At 34.5% G+C, this 13,926-nt stretch overlaps 2 protein-coding genes across 11 annotated transcripts in view; one reads left to right on the plus strand and one right to left on the minus strand.

Moving 5' to 3' along the window:
• STX19 (syntaxin 19) overlaps positions 1-9,269 on the minus strand; it is a 30,912-nt gene extending 21,643 nt beyond the window's left edge. For 3 of the 6 annotated variants that reach the window (XR_016472025.1, XM_090152358.1, XM_090152354.1), the window contains exon 1: positions 8,795-9,269. The gene's annotated coding sequence lies outside the window, so the exon portion shown is untranslated. Of the gene's footprint in view, positions 1-4,508; positions 4,723-8,794 lie in introns of those variants that run through there. The other 3 variants (XM_090152366.1, XM_090152363.1, XR_016472024.1) reach the window with 3 other exon arrangements.
• Positions 1-12,230, plus strand: part of ARL13B (ARF like GTPase 13B) — a 45,484-nt gene extending 33,254 nt beyond the window's left edge. For 2 of the 5 annotated variants that reach the window (XM_031590000.2, XM_031589998.2), the window contains exons 6-11: positions 2,057-2,259; positions 3,946-4,042; positions 4,854-5,082; positions 5,812-5,928; positions 6,367-6,435; positions 12,023-12,230. In XM_031590000.2, coding sequence (XP_031445860.2) covers positions 2,057-2,259; positions 3,946-4,042; positions 4,854-5,082; positions 5,812-5,928; positions 6,367-6,435; positions 12,023-12,099 — 792 coding nt within the window. In that variant the 3' untranslated portion in view covers positions 12,100-12,230. Of the gene's footprint in view, positions 1-2,056; positions 2,260-3,945; positions 4,043-4,853; positions 5,083-5,811; positions 5,929-6,366; positions 6,436-7,306; positions 7,349-12,020 lie in introns of all 5 variants that reach the window. The other 3 variants (XM_090152327.1, XM_090152347.1, XM_031589999.2) reach the window with 3 other exon arrangements.
• The last annotated feature ends 1,696 nt before the right edge of the window (positions 12,231-13,926 follow it).

A 13,926-nucleotide genomic window follows, 5' to 3' on the forward strand; every position in this document is an offset into this window, starting at 1 on the left:
CCACATCAATGTTTTAAGAATATTACAAACTATATAGACATTGGAAGATGATTTTGAATATACATTCCATCTGATATGTGGATCTTAAAGTTAAAAGGATTTTTAATTCTGTAGGAAGAGTTAAAATATTCATTGAGTAGCACAGATATAATGTTATTTTGTAGGAAGCTGTATTATAGCATAGCCACAGCTAGATCATAGTGTCTTGACCCTTTGAAGGCTTTTCTTCATTCAGCAGACATTGCACTGAGTATACAGCAGCAATCATAAAAATAAAAAGATCACAGTATTGTTCTTGAGGGACTTCTGTGGTAATATTATTTTCTTCCAAAGCATTAACAGTAGAAAAAACTTGAGAAATTCTAATGCATATTTCCAGTACTTTAGATTTACTTAATTTCTCATTCTGTTTTTATCTTGAAACTAGTCTGTGTACGCTGAGTCATTTCAACTGAAAGCAGCTGTAAGAATCTTGCAAATTTATTTATGAAGTATGAATCATAGAATCATAGAATGGTCTGGGTTGAAAAGGACCATAATGATAATCTAGTTTCAACTCCCAAGGAAAGGTTTTTACTAGGATCATTAAAGATAAATTTGGTCCCAAGCTCTTTCAGTATGATCATTCATGGGATGAATTTAAATATGGGATTATGAAACAAAAAAAGATTTAAATAAAATGAGGTGGGAATCAAAAAACTTTTTTTTTTAATATTCAATCAGTTTTCTTTTGGATTTTTATATTTCTCTGCAGAAATATTAAAGCAATTTCAGTCATTTGTCTAGCAGTCATACAGTATCAGTAAGAATGACCATCATCTTTTTTTAATATTTCTATGTTTTCTCTATCTCTAAATTTCTATATTTTATACTTGAACCACTACAAAAGTAACCTTTGTGCAAGCCTAGACAAAAATAGACCGATCTATTAGCCTAGTTTCTCAGAGACATGCCTACACATCTTCTCCCTGATAAGGTTTTTCTAGAGAATGCTGTGGTGTTCTGGAGTAAATAACACTTGTATTTGAACCTTAGAATTGAGCCACATCTCTTTTGTTCCAATTAAAGCCAGTTATAGTTGTCTTCCTGATTACAAACACAAGCAAAAAATTATTCTTTTCCTATTCGGAATTTTCTCATTTTTTGAGGACTATTATCATAACTCCTTGATGCTTTTTCATTTCACGGAGAAACCCACTCCTGTCCTTTCAACACGTTCTTACCAGATGTACTTAATAATCAATATTTTAAAAATTATTTTTCTGTTCCTCTTAATTCCTTTTAGTCAACCACTCTTATCTCAAGTGTTGTATTGAGTATTTTAAACTAGTTCAGCAAAATTTTGCACGTTTTTCCAGTTGTGTCTGTTTGTTTATGAGAGTATCATAACAAAAGTTTTATTTCAGTCAAAATGGATGTTTTACTTCACTTCTGTCCTGATCTGAGAAACTGAAGAGGTTTGAGTTTTTCTGACAAATTCAGATAGAATTTTATTAATCTCCTAAATGCTTGTGAATAATTTGAACATTTATTACACGAACTGAAGCTAAACTGATTCCCTTGGAACTCTCTCTTTTTTTTTCTTCCATTTTACTAGATAAATATAATTTAGGCTATTATAAAGCGCCAGCAAGGTAGAAAATATATATTTAAGTTTGATGAAATGCTTATATTTATATGGAGATGCATAGATTGTCTGTTGAAATAGGAATATAAATAGATGTGTAAATAAATAATGGATATGTATGTAACTGGTGTATATGTATGTTTATTTGGAGATTGACATGCAAATATTTTTCTGCAGCAGGTAGTATTGCCAAAGTGGGACTGGAAATACAGGAATTTGGTAGATCTGATGTGATTTGTATCTTAGCAAAAAAATGCACCTACATTTACACAATAACTAAATGCAGATTTATTTCTCATACTTCTTAATGTTTTGCAAGCTTAAGATCAAGAGTATTTGACTGAGCCAATGTATTTGGTGAAGGAATCTGAACTGCAAATAATTAAATAATTTCTCCCCCTTTTTTTTTTTCCCTTCTTATATTTACAGGAACCTTGCTCAGCTGTCATGGGCTATGGGAAAAAAATTGATAAATCAATTAAAAAAGGTTTATATTGGCTTCTGCATATCATAGCAAAAGATTTTGATGCCTTAAATGAGCGCATCCAAAGAGATACTACAGAACAAAAAGCATATGAGGAACAAAAGAAAAGAGAACGAGCTGAGCGAGTGAGAAGGATACGAGAAGAAAGGTTTTTTTTCTTTTATTTCTTCTACCTCCCTTCCCTCCCTCTCTAGGATATTTGATTAATTCTTGTTCATAGAGCTTATGTGATGGATTTAAGGCTTCAAGCTAAGGCTTACATATTAGAAGTAAGGACCTGAATGCCAAACCTTTTCTTTAAGAAGAAAAAACAGTTTTTGCCTGTTTCAGTTCCTTTTTTCATGCTGGAGTGAGAATTGCAAAGCCTTTTGTGGAATAAATTTGGTCTTGCTGATAGAACTTCACAGGATGCTAAAAATAAATATGTATATAGTCATTTAGTCTCAATATATTTTCAGGTGTGTCCTAAAATAACCTTTTGCTAACTTAAATGACACTTTGTAACCCATATGTGAATATCAGAGATTAAGCTTTACTTGATGCTATGCCTAATAAACTTTAGGATATCCAGCCCACAAGGCACTAAGGGGAGTTAAGATGATGCAGGGAAGTAGGGACTCATGATCTGACAAACCAATAATTCATTGCAGGGAAGTTGGACTAGAGAACCTTCAGAGGTCCCTTCCAACTCAAATGATCTGAGCATTTATTACTTTCATTCCAAGGCCTTTTGCAGTTGTCAGCAGCCTACCAGGGTTCCTATTAGAGACTGTTGTGAATCATTTTACTGGGGCATTATCATAAAATGCTCTAAGTGCCCATTTTGTCTCTGTCTGCCCTAAAAATGTAGAGACACACAAGTCTGAGTTATTGCAAGAAGTAACTGTGAAGCTTCTGTGAAGTCTCTTGATTTGTGCCCTTACTGATTTGGCTTGATTTTCTCAACTTTTCTGACTCTCACTGAAACAAATAATTTTCCCTAACTGTTACTATATATACTGATTAGTTTGTCATCTGTTCTCCTTTCCATATGTGAAGAGAATCTAGAACGATGAGAAACAAAACGTGTTAAATACAGAACTGACTTGGTGCTTATTCTTGGGAAATATTAACCGTTTACTTCTGTTCAGAATATCACTTCTCACTTGTGATTTTCCTCTTAAAGAAATCCAAACCACTTTTTTTTTTATTCATTTGGGTGAGTAATGGCTGGGTGCGTAACCTGATGTGGCTCTGGGCAGCCTGATCTAGTGGTTGGCAACCCTGCACATAACAGGGGGGTTGAAACTAGATGATCGTTGTGGTCCTTTTCAACCCAGGCCATTCTGTGATTCTATGATTGTGTGAAATACAATCATGTAGATGTTTCAGATAGTCTGGTTTCTCAGCATGTCAATTTTCTTAATAGTTGAATACCATGAAATAACAGTTGTGGAAGATTAACAATCCTGATATTTCATCATACTGCTGAACCATCAAAATCTTTCTTACAGAAGTATTCTGTCACATGCCTGGTCCCTAGAAACTGCAGGCTTTCTGAAGTGCAGCTTGAGCATTCTGGCATGTAACAGTGTGTATTTTTATCTCTGCTATAATGTGTCCTTATGTTCTACTGATGTTAGCCTGTTACAGTGATTTTTGTAGAATGTGTTTCAAAATAGAGAAAGATGCTGTAAAAATCAGCTGGCATATCCTGGAGGATGAGTCAGATGACCTAATAACTGGTCTTATTTTGTAAAATTTATGACCTGGCTATTTCATAATTCTTCATTCATCTTTCTCCTCTACCCACAAAACACGCTGTAACAACAACAAAATAATATCAACTAAAAAGGGAAAGAGAAGAAGGAAGAAGTGTACATGATGAGGAGGACCCTGAGCCTGGGAATTCTGAAAACCCTTTCCAGCCTATAGCTGCAGTAATATCTGAGGTATGAAAATATGTGGAAATCTGGATCATTTTAGACCTTCTAACAAATGTCTGAGAGGTAATAAGAAAAGTAGTTTCTTTGAAAGAATTGCTCTAAGTCTGTACACACAGCACTTTTTTTTAATCTTGGCAGTCTTGTTTTCTGTGCAATGAATCAATGCTTTTCATGTTAAGAAAATCCCTAGTATTGGTTTAAGGGAGAAAAAAATGAAGACACAGTAAAATAATCACACTGTAAACATTTGATTGAAAATATTTCCTGATTAAACTATTGGACATTCAGGACTGGAAAATATTCCAAGTCTGCCAACAAGTAAAGTATTTTAGTGTTGTAGTTACTTAGATAAAATCTCCCTGTCTGCTTCAACTTCTTAGATTTCTCGGCATAACCTGTTGTTTTCTATTGAAAATTAGGACAATGGAAAAAAATTTGCTTAGGACTACTGTTCTTGTATATATATGTAGTGTCTTTTTTTTTTTCCCTCATCTAACCAAAAAATAAAACAAAGCAAGAAAACAGGCTGTAAAGCTCTGTCAGTCATATGTAAGTGGATGTCAAAGATTACCTAAAGATAATTTCTTTTGCTGTAAGTCCCTTGTCTTTTTTTCCTCTTGTGCCACTCCGGGTATTGCAATGGAGATGTTACCTTCTTCAATTATTGTCTGAAAACAGTTTGTATGCTATATGTGGGACATAAAAAAACAAACAAACAAACAACAAAGTACTTTAGGAATATTTCAGTATATCACTAATTTACGGCATTAGAATTTATAAAAACAAATTAAAATATTATCATTATTATTATTATTAGAATGAAAAACAAATTGAAAAGGAAAAGAAGCGGCAAAGGTTGGAGACTGAAAAGGCGACTGTTGTCTCAACATCTCAGACAGAACAGGAACGAGTGGATGCTCAGCAGTTATCAATTAATGGTAGTCAAAAAACAAATGATACCAGACTAGAAACATGCAATTCTACTACTACAGAACATTTGCAGCATGAAGAAAATGAGCAACAAACCTCAGAAAGCCTTGATTCAGGTAACTCTGCTTCCTTCTAATGTTATTTTTCACACATTTCTTCCATATGTCTGCATTACTTTTCAAGATGCTACATGTTAATTGAATCTACTGAAAGCACACCATTCAGTTATTGATCTGAAAAATCTACTTATAAAAAGTGTGTATTTGCTAGTTTGACTGATATTACTAGATGGAATGGCCTGAAGTTGTGCCAGGGGAAATTCAGGTCGGACGTTAGGAAATCCTTCTTCACTGAGAGAGTGGTCACTCACTGGAACAGGCTGCCCAGGGAGGTGGTGGAGCCACTGTCCCTGGAGGTGCTCAAGAAATGTTTAAATGCTGTACTGAGGGAAATGGTTTAGTGGGAAATATTGGCAGCATGTGGATGGTTGAGCTGGATAATCTTGGAGGTCTTTTCCAACCTTGGTGATTCTATGATTCTGTGATTACAGCTGAAACTGAGTCCTTTGTTACCATAATCTAATATGTGATCCAGTTGCCATCGCTACCAAGCTAAGATGAATTTGTTTATTAAAATGTAGAGTTTGCATATATTTTATGCTTACAGTAACAAAGTGTGCTGTATACATTGTACATTTCACAAACTTTTGTTGTATTGTGCAAATCTAGACTGCAAATGCTCATCTCACCCCAGTAATCATATTAAAAGATGATTTAACATGTTCTCTGAATATAACCATATGGTATGTAATTATTTATTCATTTAATTATTTCTTTTCCATATAGATAACAGTAAGAAGAAAAATAAAAAAACAAAATTAAAAAGAGGCCACAGAGTAGAACCCATTAATGGAGATGATGCAGTTCCCCCAAATCCTACACCACCACCAGCTCTTCCACCAGGTAAATGTACTAATAAACAATAACTGATGTCTCAATCTGTGGTTTTTAGACTTTTAAAATATTTATCTGTCAATGATGAATCTGATATGCACACAGAGATATACTGCCAAAACTTCTTCTTTAAGAAATCTCTGATGTGGTTTCCCACTTCACAATCTGACGTTTTAGCAGTGTTGATTTCATTCATACCATGGGGAGAAGTTGTTATTTTCACATGCACAGGAAAAAAGTCAGACTAATATCAGTGGGTAATCAAAATATCCTTATTTTTAAGGGTAGATTGTTTTATTTTAAAATTATCTAAATGGAATTCATCAAATATATAATAGGGTTTTTTTTCCATTCCTAAATGCTTTGAATTCTCCAAAAAGAGCCTGGTCCATAAATTTTCTCAGAATCAAGTCGAGATGTATTTTGACAGTCTTTGTTTTTCTTTAGTTGGATGGGGAACTCCTAAACTTAATAGACTTCGAAAACTCGAGCTTCTTGGTGAAACACATCATACTGGTAATTCAAAATATTTCGGGTTTTGAACTTTCTTAAAGCATTCTCCACTGTTCGTTCACTTCTACAGTCATTTCATTTTTCGTTGTTTTTTTTTTTAATTTTCAATGTCAGTTTTCTTTGACCAAAAGCTAACCTTATAATTTAGTTGAAAGCATCTTTTTGATTTTTCAAGTCTCATATCTTTTTTCCCTTTTTTTTTTTAACCAAAGATGTAAGTTCTCTCAGATTCCTTTGCAAAATTTAACGTGGTATGGGATGTTAAAAGCTATTTGTTATCTGCTCAAACAACACGAACCTAAATATTATAAAAATGCATATTACAGACAGTAACAGGATAGTTACTAAACACATACTGCATTCAGGATATAAGTGGGCAAACCATACATTCTCAGTTTTAGATGAAAAAGTCTTCATTTTTCTTATGGTTTTTATTTTTCAATTTTTCAAAAAACAAGTGAATATGAAGACATTTATAGTAGTATGAGAAGAGGATAAGCTTACTAAAGCAATGGACACACTTGATCAAAGAAAACATTAATTCAGGATTTTATAGAGAAAAGAGATCAGATTTAATCCTTGAATTAATCATTTCAAGCCATTATTAAGGTGATGTAGTATAGCCTGCTGTAGACATACCTGCTGAATTTCTGAAGCAACAGAATGTGCAGCTTCTCTGCCAAAGGATAACCAACACACAAATAATCAAAAGTTGCCTAAAGGGGAATTAAAATCTCTGAGACTACATATTTATTTTCCAAAGGAATGTACATAAAATGTAGTCTGTAGTCTGCATTTCAGAAAATTTTAATCATAAAGCCATCTTTCTGCTTTTTTTTTTTTTTTTTTTTTGCTTTTTTTTTTTTTTTAAAAGGAATATAGAGAAAAGAAGGCAAGAAAGAAAATCCAGATGGAGAGATAGGGAGGGGAAGAAAGGGAAGGGGTGATAATTATTGGTTTTTTTTTTAATTTTTATTTTTAACTCAATCTGTGCCTAAGGGAGGTGTCACATTTTGTAGGAAGAGCATGGGTGGACAAGGAAGAAAAGAAAAATTAAGCTAGTTTCTCTACTCACAGGTGTGTAAGATCAGTGATCTGAGATCTGTGCTTCTTTAGTTTATTTGTAAAATGGAAATAATAATGAAAGTATTTTGGAATCTAAAGATAAAACACACATTAGTAGGGGGACAATCTAATGACCAGAGATAACCACTGAGGTCAGAGGAAAAACAGAGTGCTCAGCACTTTGCAGATTAAAAACATTGCCTGTACTGCCAGACATTTGTTTTGTCAGAAATGTTGTTAATAACAAAAACAGCATAGAGCAGTAAAATGTAAAATGTATTTGTTGAGCTATTTCAGCTTTTTTTATTATTATTTTTTGTCACACAAATTATTTACAACATGGTAAAAGCTGAAAGTTATTTCCAACACCTACCGGTATGGACTTAGAATGGATACTCTTTTAATGAACACTGAAAAAATCTTCACTTTCTCTTTAATTGGATGTTAAAGAAAAAAAAAAAACAAAAAAAACCCCATCATTAGTGTCTCTCTTTCTTCATCTTTTTTGAACATTGCCATTTTACTCTCTGAATAAGAATTTCATGCTGGCAGCCATTTTAATAGTGGACTTAACACCCATAAATTCTGTTACCTTTTCAGCAACTGATTTCTCTGGCTCAGGGGTGCGGGGTTCCTAGTGCTCATCACTAGTGTTGATGACAGACGTGTAGAAGGCATAAAACATCTCTGCTTTGTCTTTATCACTATTTATGAAGTGACCATCCCCATCACATAGTGAACCAATGTTATCTCTGATCTTTCTTTTGCTGTTAACATATTTTTTAAAGTCCTCTTTATTGTTCCTCACAATACATTGGCCACCCAGTTTTCTCTCTAAAATGAATAACAATTTGCCCAACCTCACTTCCAGTGGCAGTATACCTTCTTTTTCCACCTACGCTCTATAAGAATCTCATTGCTTAGACAAGCCAGCCTTCTTTCCTGCCTGCATGACTTCCAGCATATTGTAATTGCTTGTTCCTGTGCTCTTAAGAAGTGATACTTAAAAAGTGTCCAGCATTGATGGAAACCAAGGCCTTCAAATAGTGTACTAGGGGACCTTGCCAAGTAGTTCACTGAGCAGCCTGAACCCTGCTCTCCCCATATCCAGGATTGAAGTTTTAGTGTCAATTTGCCTCCTATCATAAAAGATTTTAGATTCAACTACTTCATGGTCACTATGGCCATGAGACCTTCTCTGTTTGCAAGCAACAAAACTAGGAGAGGACTTTGCCGAATTGGCTCCCTTAGAAACAGTACCATGAAGCTATCAAGATCTTTTAGGAATCTCTTGTACCTGTTTATATCAGCTGTGTGGTATTCCCAGTTAACATCTGGCAAGTTGAAGTCACCCTTTAGGATGAGGGTGGATGATCTAGAGGTATCTCGTAGTTCCTTGAAGAACAATTCCTCAACATCATCATCCTGGCTGGGTGACCTATAGCAGAATTCCACACTGACAGTTTCTTTATTTGCTTCACCCTTCATCCTTTCCCAATCCATCCCTCCCTCACACACAGCCATCTCCTGCCTCATCTGCCATCCTTGTCCCTGCTGAAGAGCCCAGAACTGTCCATTGTGATATACTGATCACAGAACTCTTCCCACTATGTTCCACATCTGTTGATTATGTTGTAGTTCTGGGATTGAGCCAAGGCTCCTAGCTTGATTTCATGATAATTGATGGCAAGTGTCTTGAAGACACAATTTGTGATGAAGGCTTATAGGTTTTTGTTTTTGTTTTTTTTAAATTTCCTTCAGCTGAGACTTTAGTAAGGCTTTATTTCTTTGAGATTTTAAGTATTTAAGTTAAAGACTGCATTTAAAAGTTCAGGGAGCTTTGTTTCTGCACAGAGATTATTTTTAGGAGTACTCTCAAAGTCCATGTCCAAGAGCATATATAACTGAATCATTTGATAGCTCTTCAATATAAGTCAAGAAACCAACACTCTTATACTTCAAAACGAGTTTTTATACTGTTTGTTTCTGCTAGACAATGAAAAGACACAGGAATAAATGTTTCCCAGAATTCAGGTATAATGTAGTGTAAGGTTTATGACTTCAGGATAGCAGTTATTTCTCTGCTTCTGTATTATTACTATTCTTTTTAAGTGAGGCAGAGATCTAGACTCATAGAATTGCTCAGGTTGGAAAAGACCTTAAAGATCATCAAGTCCAACCACAACCTAACCATACTACCCTAACTAACAACCCTCTGCTAAATCATGTCCCTGAGCACCACATCCAAACAGTTTTTAAACACATCCAGGGATGGTGACTCAGCCACCTCCTGGGGAGCCTATTCCAGTGCTTAACAACCCTTTCAGTAAAGAATTTTTTTCCTGATACCCTACCTAACCTTACCCTGGTGCAACTTGAGACCATTTCCCCTCGTCCTGTCACCTGTTACCAGTGAGGAGAGATCAACCCCACTCTTGCTGTAAGCATCTTTCAGATATTGGAAGAGAGCAATAAGGTCTCCCCTCAGCCTCCTTTTCCCCAGCTAAACAGCCCCAGTTACTTCAGTCTCTCCTCATAGGGCACATTCTCCAAGCCCTTCACAAGCCTTGTTGCCCTTCTTTGGACCTGCTCCAGCACCTCAATGTCCTTTCTGTACTGATGTGCCCAAAACTGAACACAGTTGTAGTACTGGTATTGCTGCAGAAATACACAAAACTAGAGCAGTATGAGGTGAAAACAACAATGCAAAGGTCTGTTTTTAATGCTAGGTGTTATCAGAGATGTAAATCCATCTTAATAATTTAATGTGCAAACTGAAAAGTGTGTTAGTTATTGGACTGTTTAGGACATAGACTGTGTCATTTTGTGTCATTCTTAGCAAAGGACGTTGTGCTGGATGTTTAGGCGAAGTTAACAACCAGTATGGTAAACTATTTCAATCTTTAATTGTACTGTTACTTTCACCAAGGACTGCAATTTTTCCTGTCATGGTAATGATTCTAGCACAACACTTGGTAATATCTGTTTATTGCCACTGGAGAATACATTTGCAGGAATGATGAACCTGTCTTACATATAATAGGAGCTAAAATTGTCTGCCAGTCCTAAAGTTGTCTGCCAGACCTCAAAATACTGACAGTAATAAAACATCCATTGTGCAGGTTTTCATCTACCCTGCAATCATTTTTAGCAGTTCTGTTGCTTTTCATATACTGATGGAACACTGAATTAGCTCCATGAAAGTCAAGGGATTCCAAGAGTACAGAAGTTTTATCATTTTGCTTATGCAGTGATAACTAAAAGCTTGATCCTACAGATATGTATACCTATTCTTAGAGCAATCTAATACAACTTGTTTTTGTTAGCTTTAGCTCAGAAATGCAGTTTTAATTCAAGTTATTCCATGTTTAGAACAAGTGTAATACAGCTTTTATTGGAAAAATATGCTCTGTTAAAGTTGAATTTTGTGTTTGGTGGCATGTTGTTAAAGCTTTGCTGGGAAGGAAATTTCCCATGTAACTGAAGCTGAGATTTGAATAATTCAAAAAGCTGCTTAGTTTTTCTTGTTTTATACTTGCCTCCTCTTACCATCTTTTTTTTTTTCTTTTGTGAAACATTTGGTATGTACCACTCTGCATGATTTGTGTCTTGTTTCTTTTTTCTTTTATATCACTAGCAAATATTTAAGGATGATGCCTATTCTCTTCTGGTGTACTTAATAGCTTTGAATGTACTTAATAGTCTTGAATGATTTTCCTCCTTTAAATTCCTTTATTGGCAACAGGCATTGTTACACCTATATCTAAAAATTCATAATATAGTTCTAGAAAATTGGTACGCCATGCATAAATAGAATTTTGGATGCTGCTTAGTGTTACTGTCACTTAAAACTTGATTGCAACAACTGCACTGAATGCACTAAAATTCAAATTTTTATATTTCATTTTCTCTGTTGCCAGTTCTATACTTTGCATGTTTCATGCTCTATATTTAGGATCATAGAATCATAGAATGGCCTGGGTTGAAAAGGACCACAATGATCATCCAGTTTCAACCCCCCTGCTATGTGCAGGGTTGCCAACCAGCAGACCAGGCTGCCCAGAGCCACATCCAGCCTGGCCTTCAATGCTTCCAGGGATGGGGCATCCACAACCTCCTTGGGCAACCTGTTCCAGTGTGTCACCACCCTCTGTGTGAAAAACTTCCTCTTAATATCTCACCTAAACCTTCCCTTTCTCAGTTTAAAACCATTCCCCTTTGTCCTATTACTATCCACCCTTGTAAACAGCTGCTTACAGGATGTTTGTAGATTACTTCTGGACATGATTATCCAAGTGCTGATGCATGTTTAACAAAATGTAATTAAATGTGTTTTTTGGAAATTACACCAGCAGCTGTTAGCACTATGTCTGAAAGTTGCTTTGTAGGAATTAGCTCTAAACATGTCAGCTATCTAGCTTTCAGTATGGAAACAACATTTGGCCTTATTTAAACAGTTTATTAAGCAAAGGAGATGGTAAACATCCATTTAATGTGTTTTTCTTCTCTGGCATTTTTTATACAGATTTCTATGGAAAACCTCTGCCACCATTGACTGTACGCCAAAGACCAAACAGTGATACCCATGATGTCATTGCTTAACTGGATCCCAGATAACAATGAAAAAACATGGTCAAGAAATTGTATTATAAATGAGTTTTGTCCATGAAGGAAGATTTTTAAAATGACAGTCTATGAGTTTCTTGCAAAGTAAAAATTCGGTAACAATTAAACACGGAGTTCATTCTGTTGTACTTTGTCATTTACTTTTCACATCACCAGCACTTCAGGGTGAAGAAAGCATGAAAGCAAGGAAGATCTGTGTTTTCATGGAAGCTCCTATGAACACAGTATGGAATACACATTGGGTTTACTTGTGAAAATGCATAGCTATAAACCTGAAGAAAAATACCTTCAAGATGATAAAATATTGGATTGTACGTTCTCTTTGAAACCTTTCATCAGGTGCTGTGCAGTGGTTGATATTTTTGCAACTAATAAATGGTTCTGATGCATTTTTTTATGTATGTTAGGGTGAATATAGGCAGGTTACACAACAAATATCAAGTATATTTTTCTAACTTTTTGTAAAACTATTTGAAAATATATGTGGATTTTCCTACCTACTACCAATAAAATGATACCCAGAAAGCATTAGAAAGCTGATACCTAAATACATGCAAGTAAAATGTGTTTGACTTAACATTTTTCTTACAGTAGCAATACCTCTTATTAGGGATTACATTACCTTTATTACTTATTTCTGGCAATCTGAAGGGACGTAGGTAGAAAGGGAAGTTTAATATAAATACATTTTTTACAAAATTATGCTTTTTGAATCACATGATTTTTTTTCTTATGCATTGTTGTTTTAGTTTTGTTAACTGAATTGGGTGTAGGTAATAAGTTCAGTTTGAAAAATAGAGCTGAATATTGTATTGTCTGTTACAACATACAATAAAATTGCACATTGTGAAAGTTTTGCACTAATTCAGTCATCGGTTCTGATGAAAAACTGAATCATCCAATATGCATTTAAGCTCCAGCACTTTTTAATCTCATTAACAGTAAAATGCCATCTTGAAAATAAAAGAATCTGCAGAATTTTAAGAAGTTATGTAATGTCCCTGTGTAGTGTTTTAATTTTACATTTAAAAAAATCAAATACAAGGGATATGTAAAACAGGTTAGAAATGGTTATGATACGTGGTTACTGACATGCCCTATATGCTGTCTTTTCTCTTACTTTGGAGGCAACCATTGGTATACTATATGAAAGTATATAGCCATGCCACTTAGTTACAAGGATGGAACCCTTACTCAGAATCTTTTTAAGAAGTGCTCTTTGCTGATTTTCCATTCTGCTCTCAGTTTTCCATAATGTAATATTATTTAATGATTTGAGTAGAAATTACATTAACGTGATGCATTCAGCACTTTGACATTAGAAATATTTGCCACATACCCACAATGTCAGTAAGTTACACAAATAAATATACCACATTGAAATGACACGATTAATTACGATTTTAAGAGTATGCTTGAGTGGAAAAAAGAATCAGTCTTAAGAATATTAAGTTTGGAATGGATAGAGAGGAATATTCCAGGCTTGCAAATTTGGCATACAGGTAAAACAATTTGTATGTGACTGTCAGCATGAGAATATTTTTCTTATATTCTAATAGTATAATATGGTTCAGTTTGATGATTTGGGAGACTTAGTCATTTTCACTTTAAACAAACTTGATACTTAGTGGAGAAAGGATTGAATTTTTTTTTATAGGTACAATCCCAATTTTAACCATTTTTTACTCTGTTACTACTTCATTATTTTGGCTTTAAGACTCCTTTTTTTTTTTTTTTTTTTTTTTTTTTACAGTTTCAGTTTCTAGAAATGCATTACCCTTTTATATTAACACTAATGAAAAA

This window comes from Phasianus colchicus, chromosome 1 (assembly GCF_987193195.1).
Source record: "Phasianus colchicus chromosome 1, bPhaCol1.hap1.1, whole genome shotgun sequence".
Lineage (NCBI taxonomy): Eukaryota > Metazoa > Chordata > Aves > Galliformes > Phasianidae > Phasianus > Phasianus colchicus.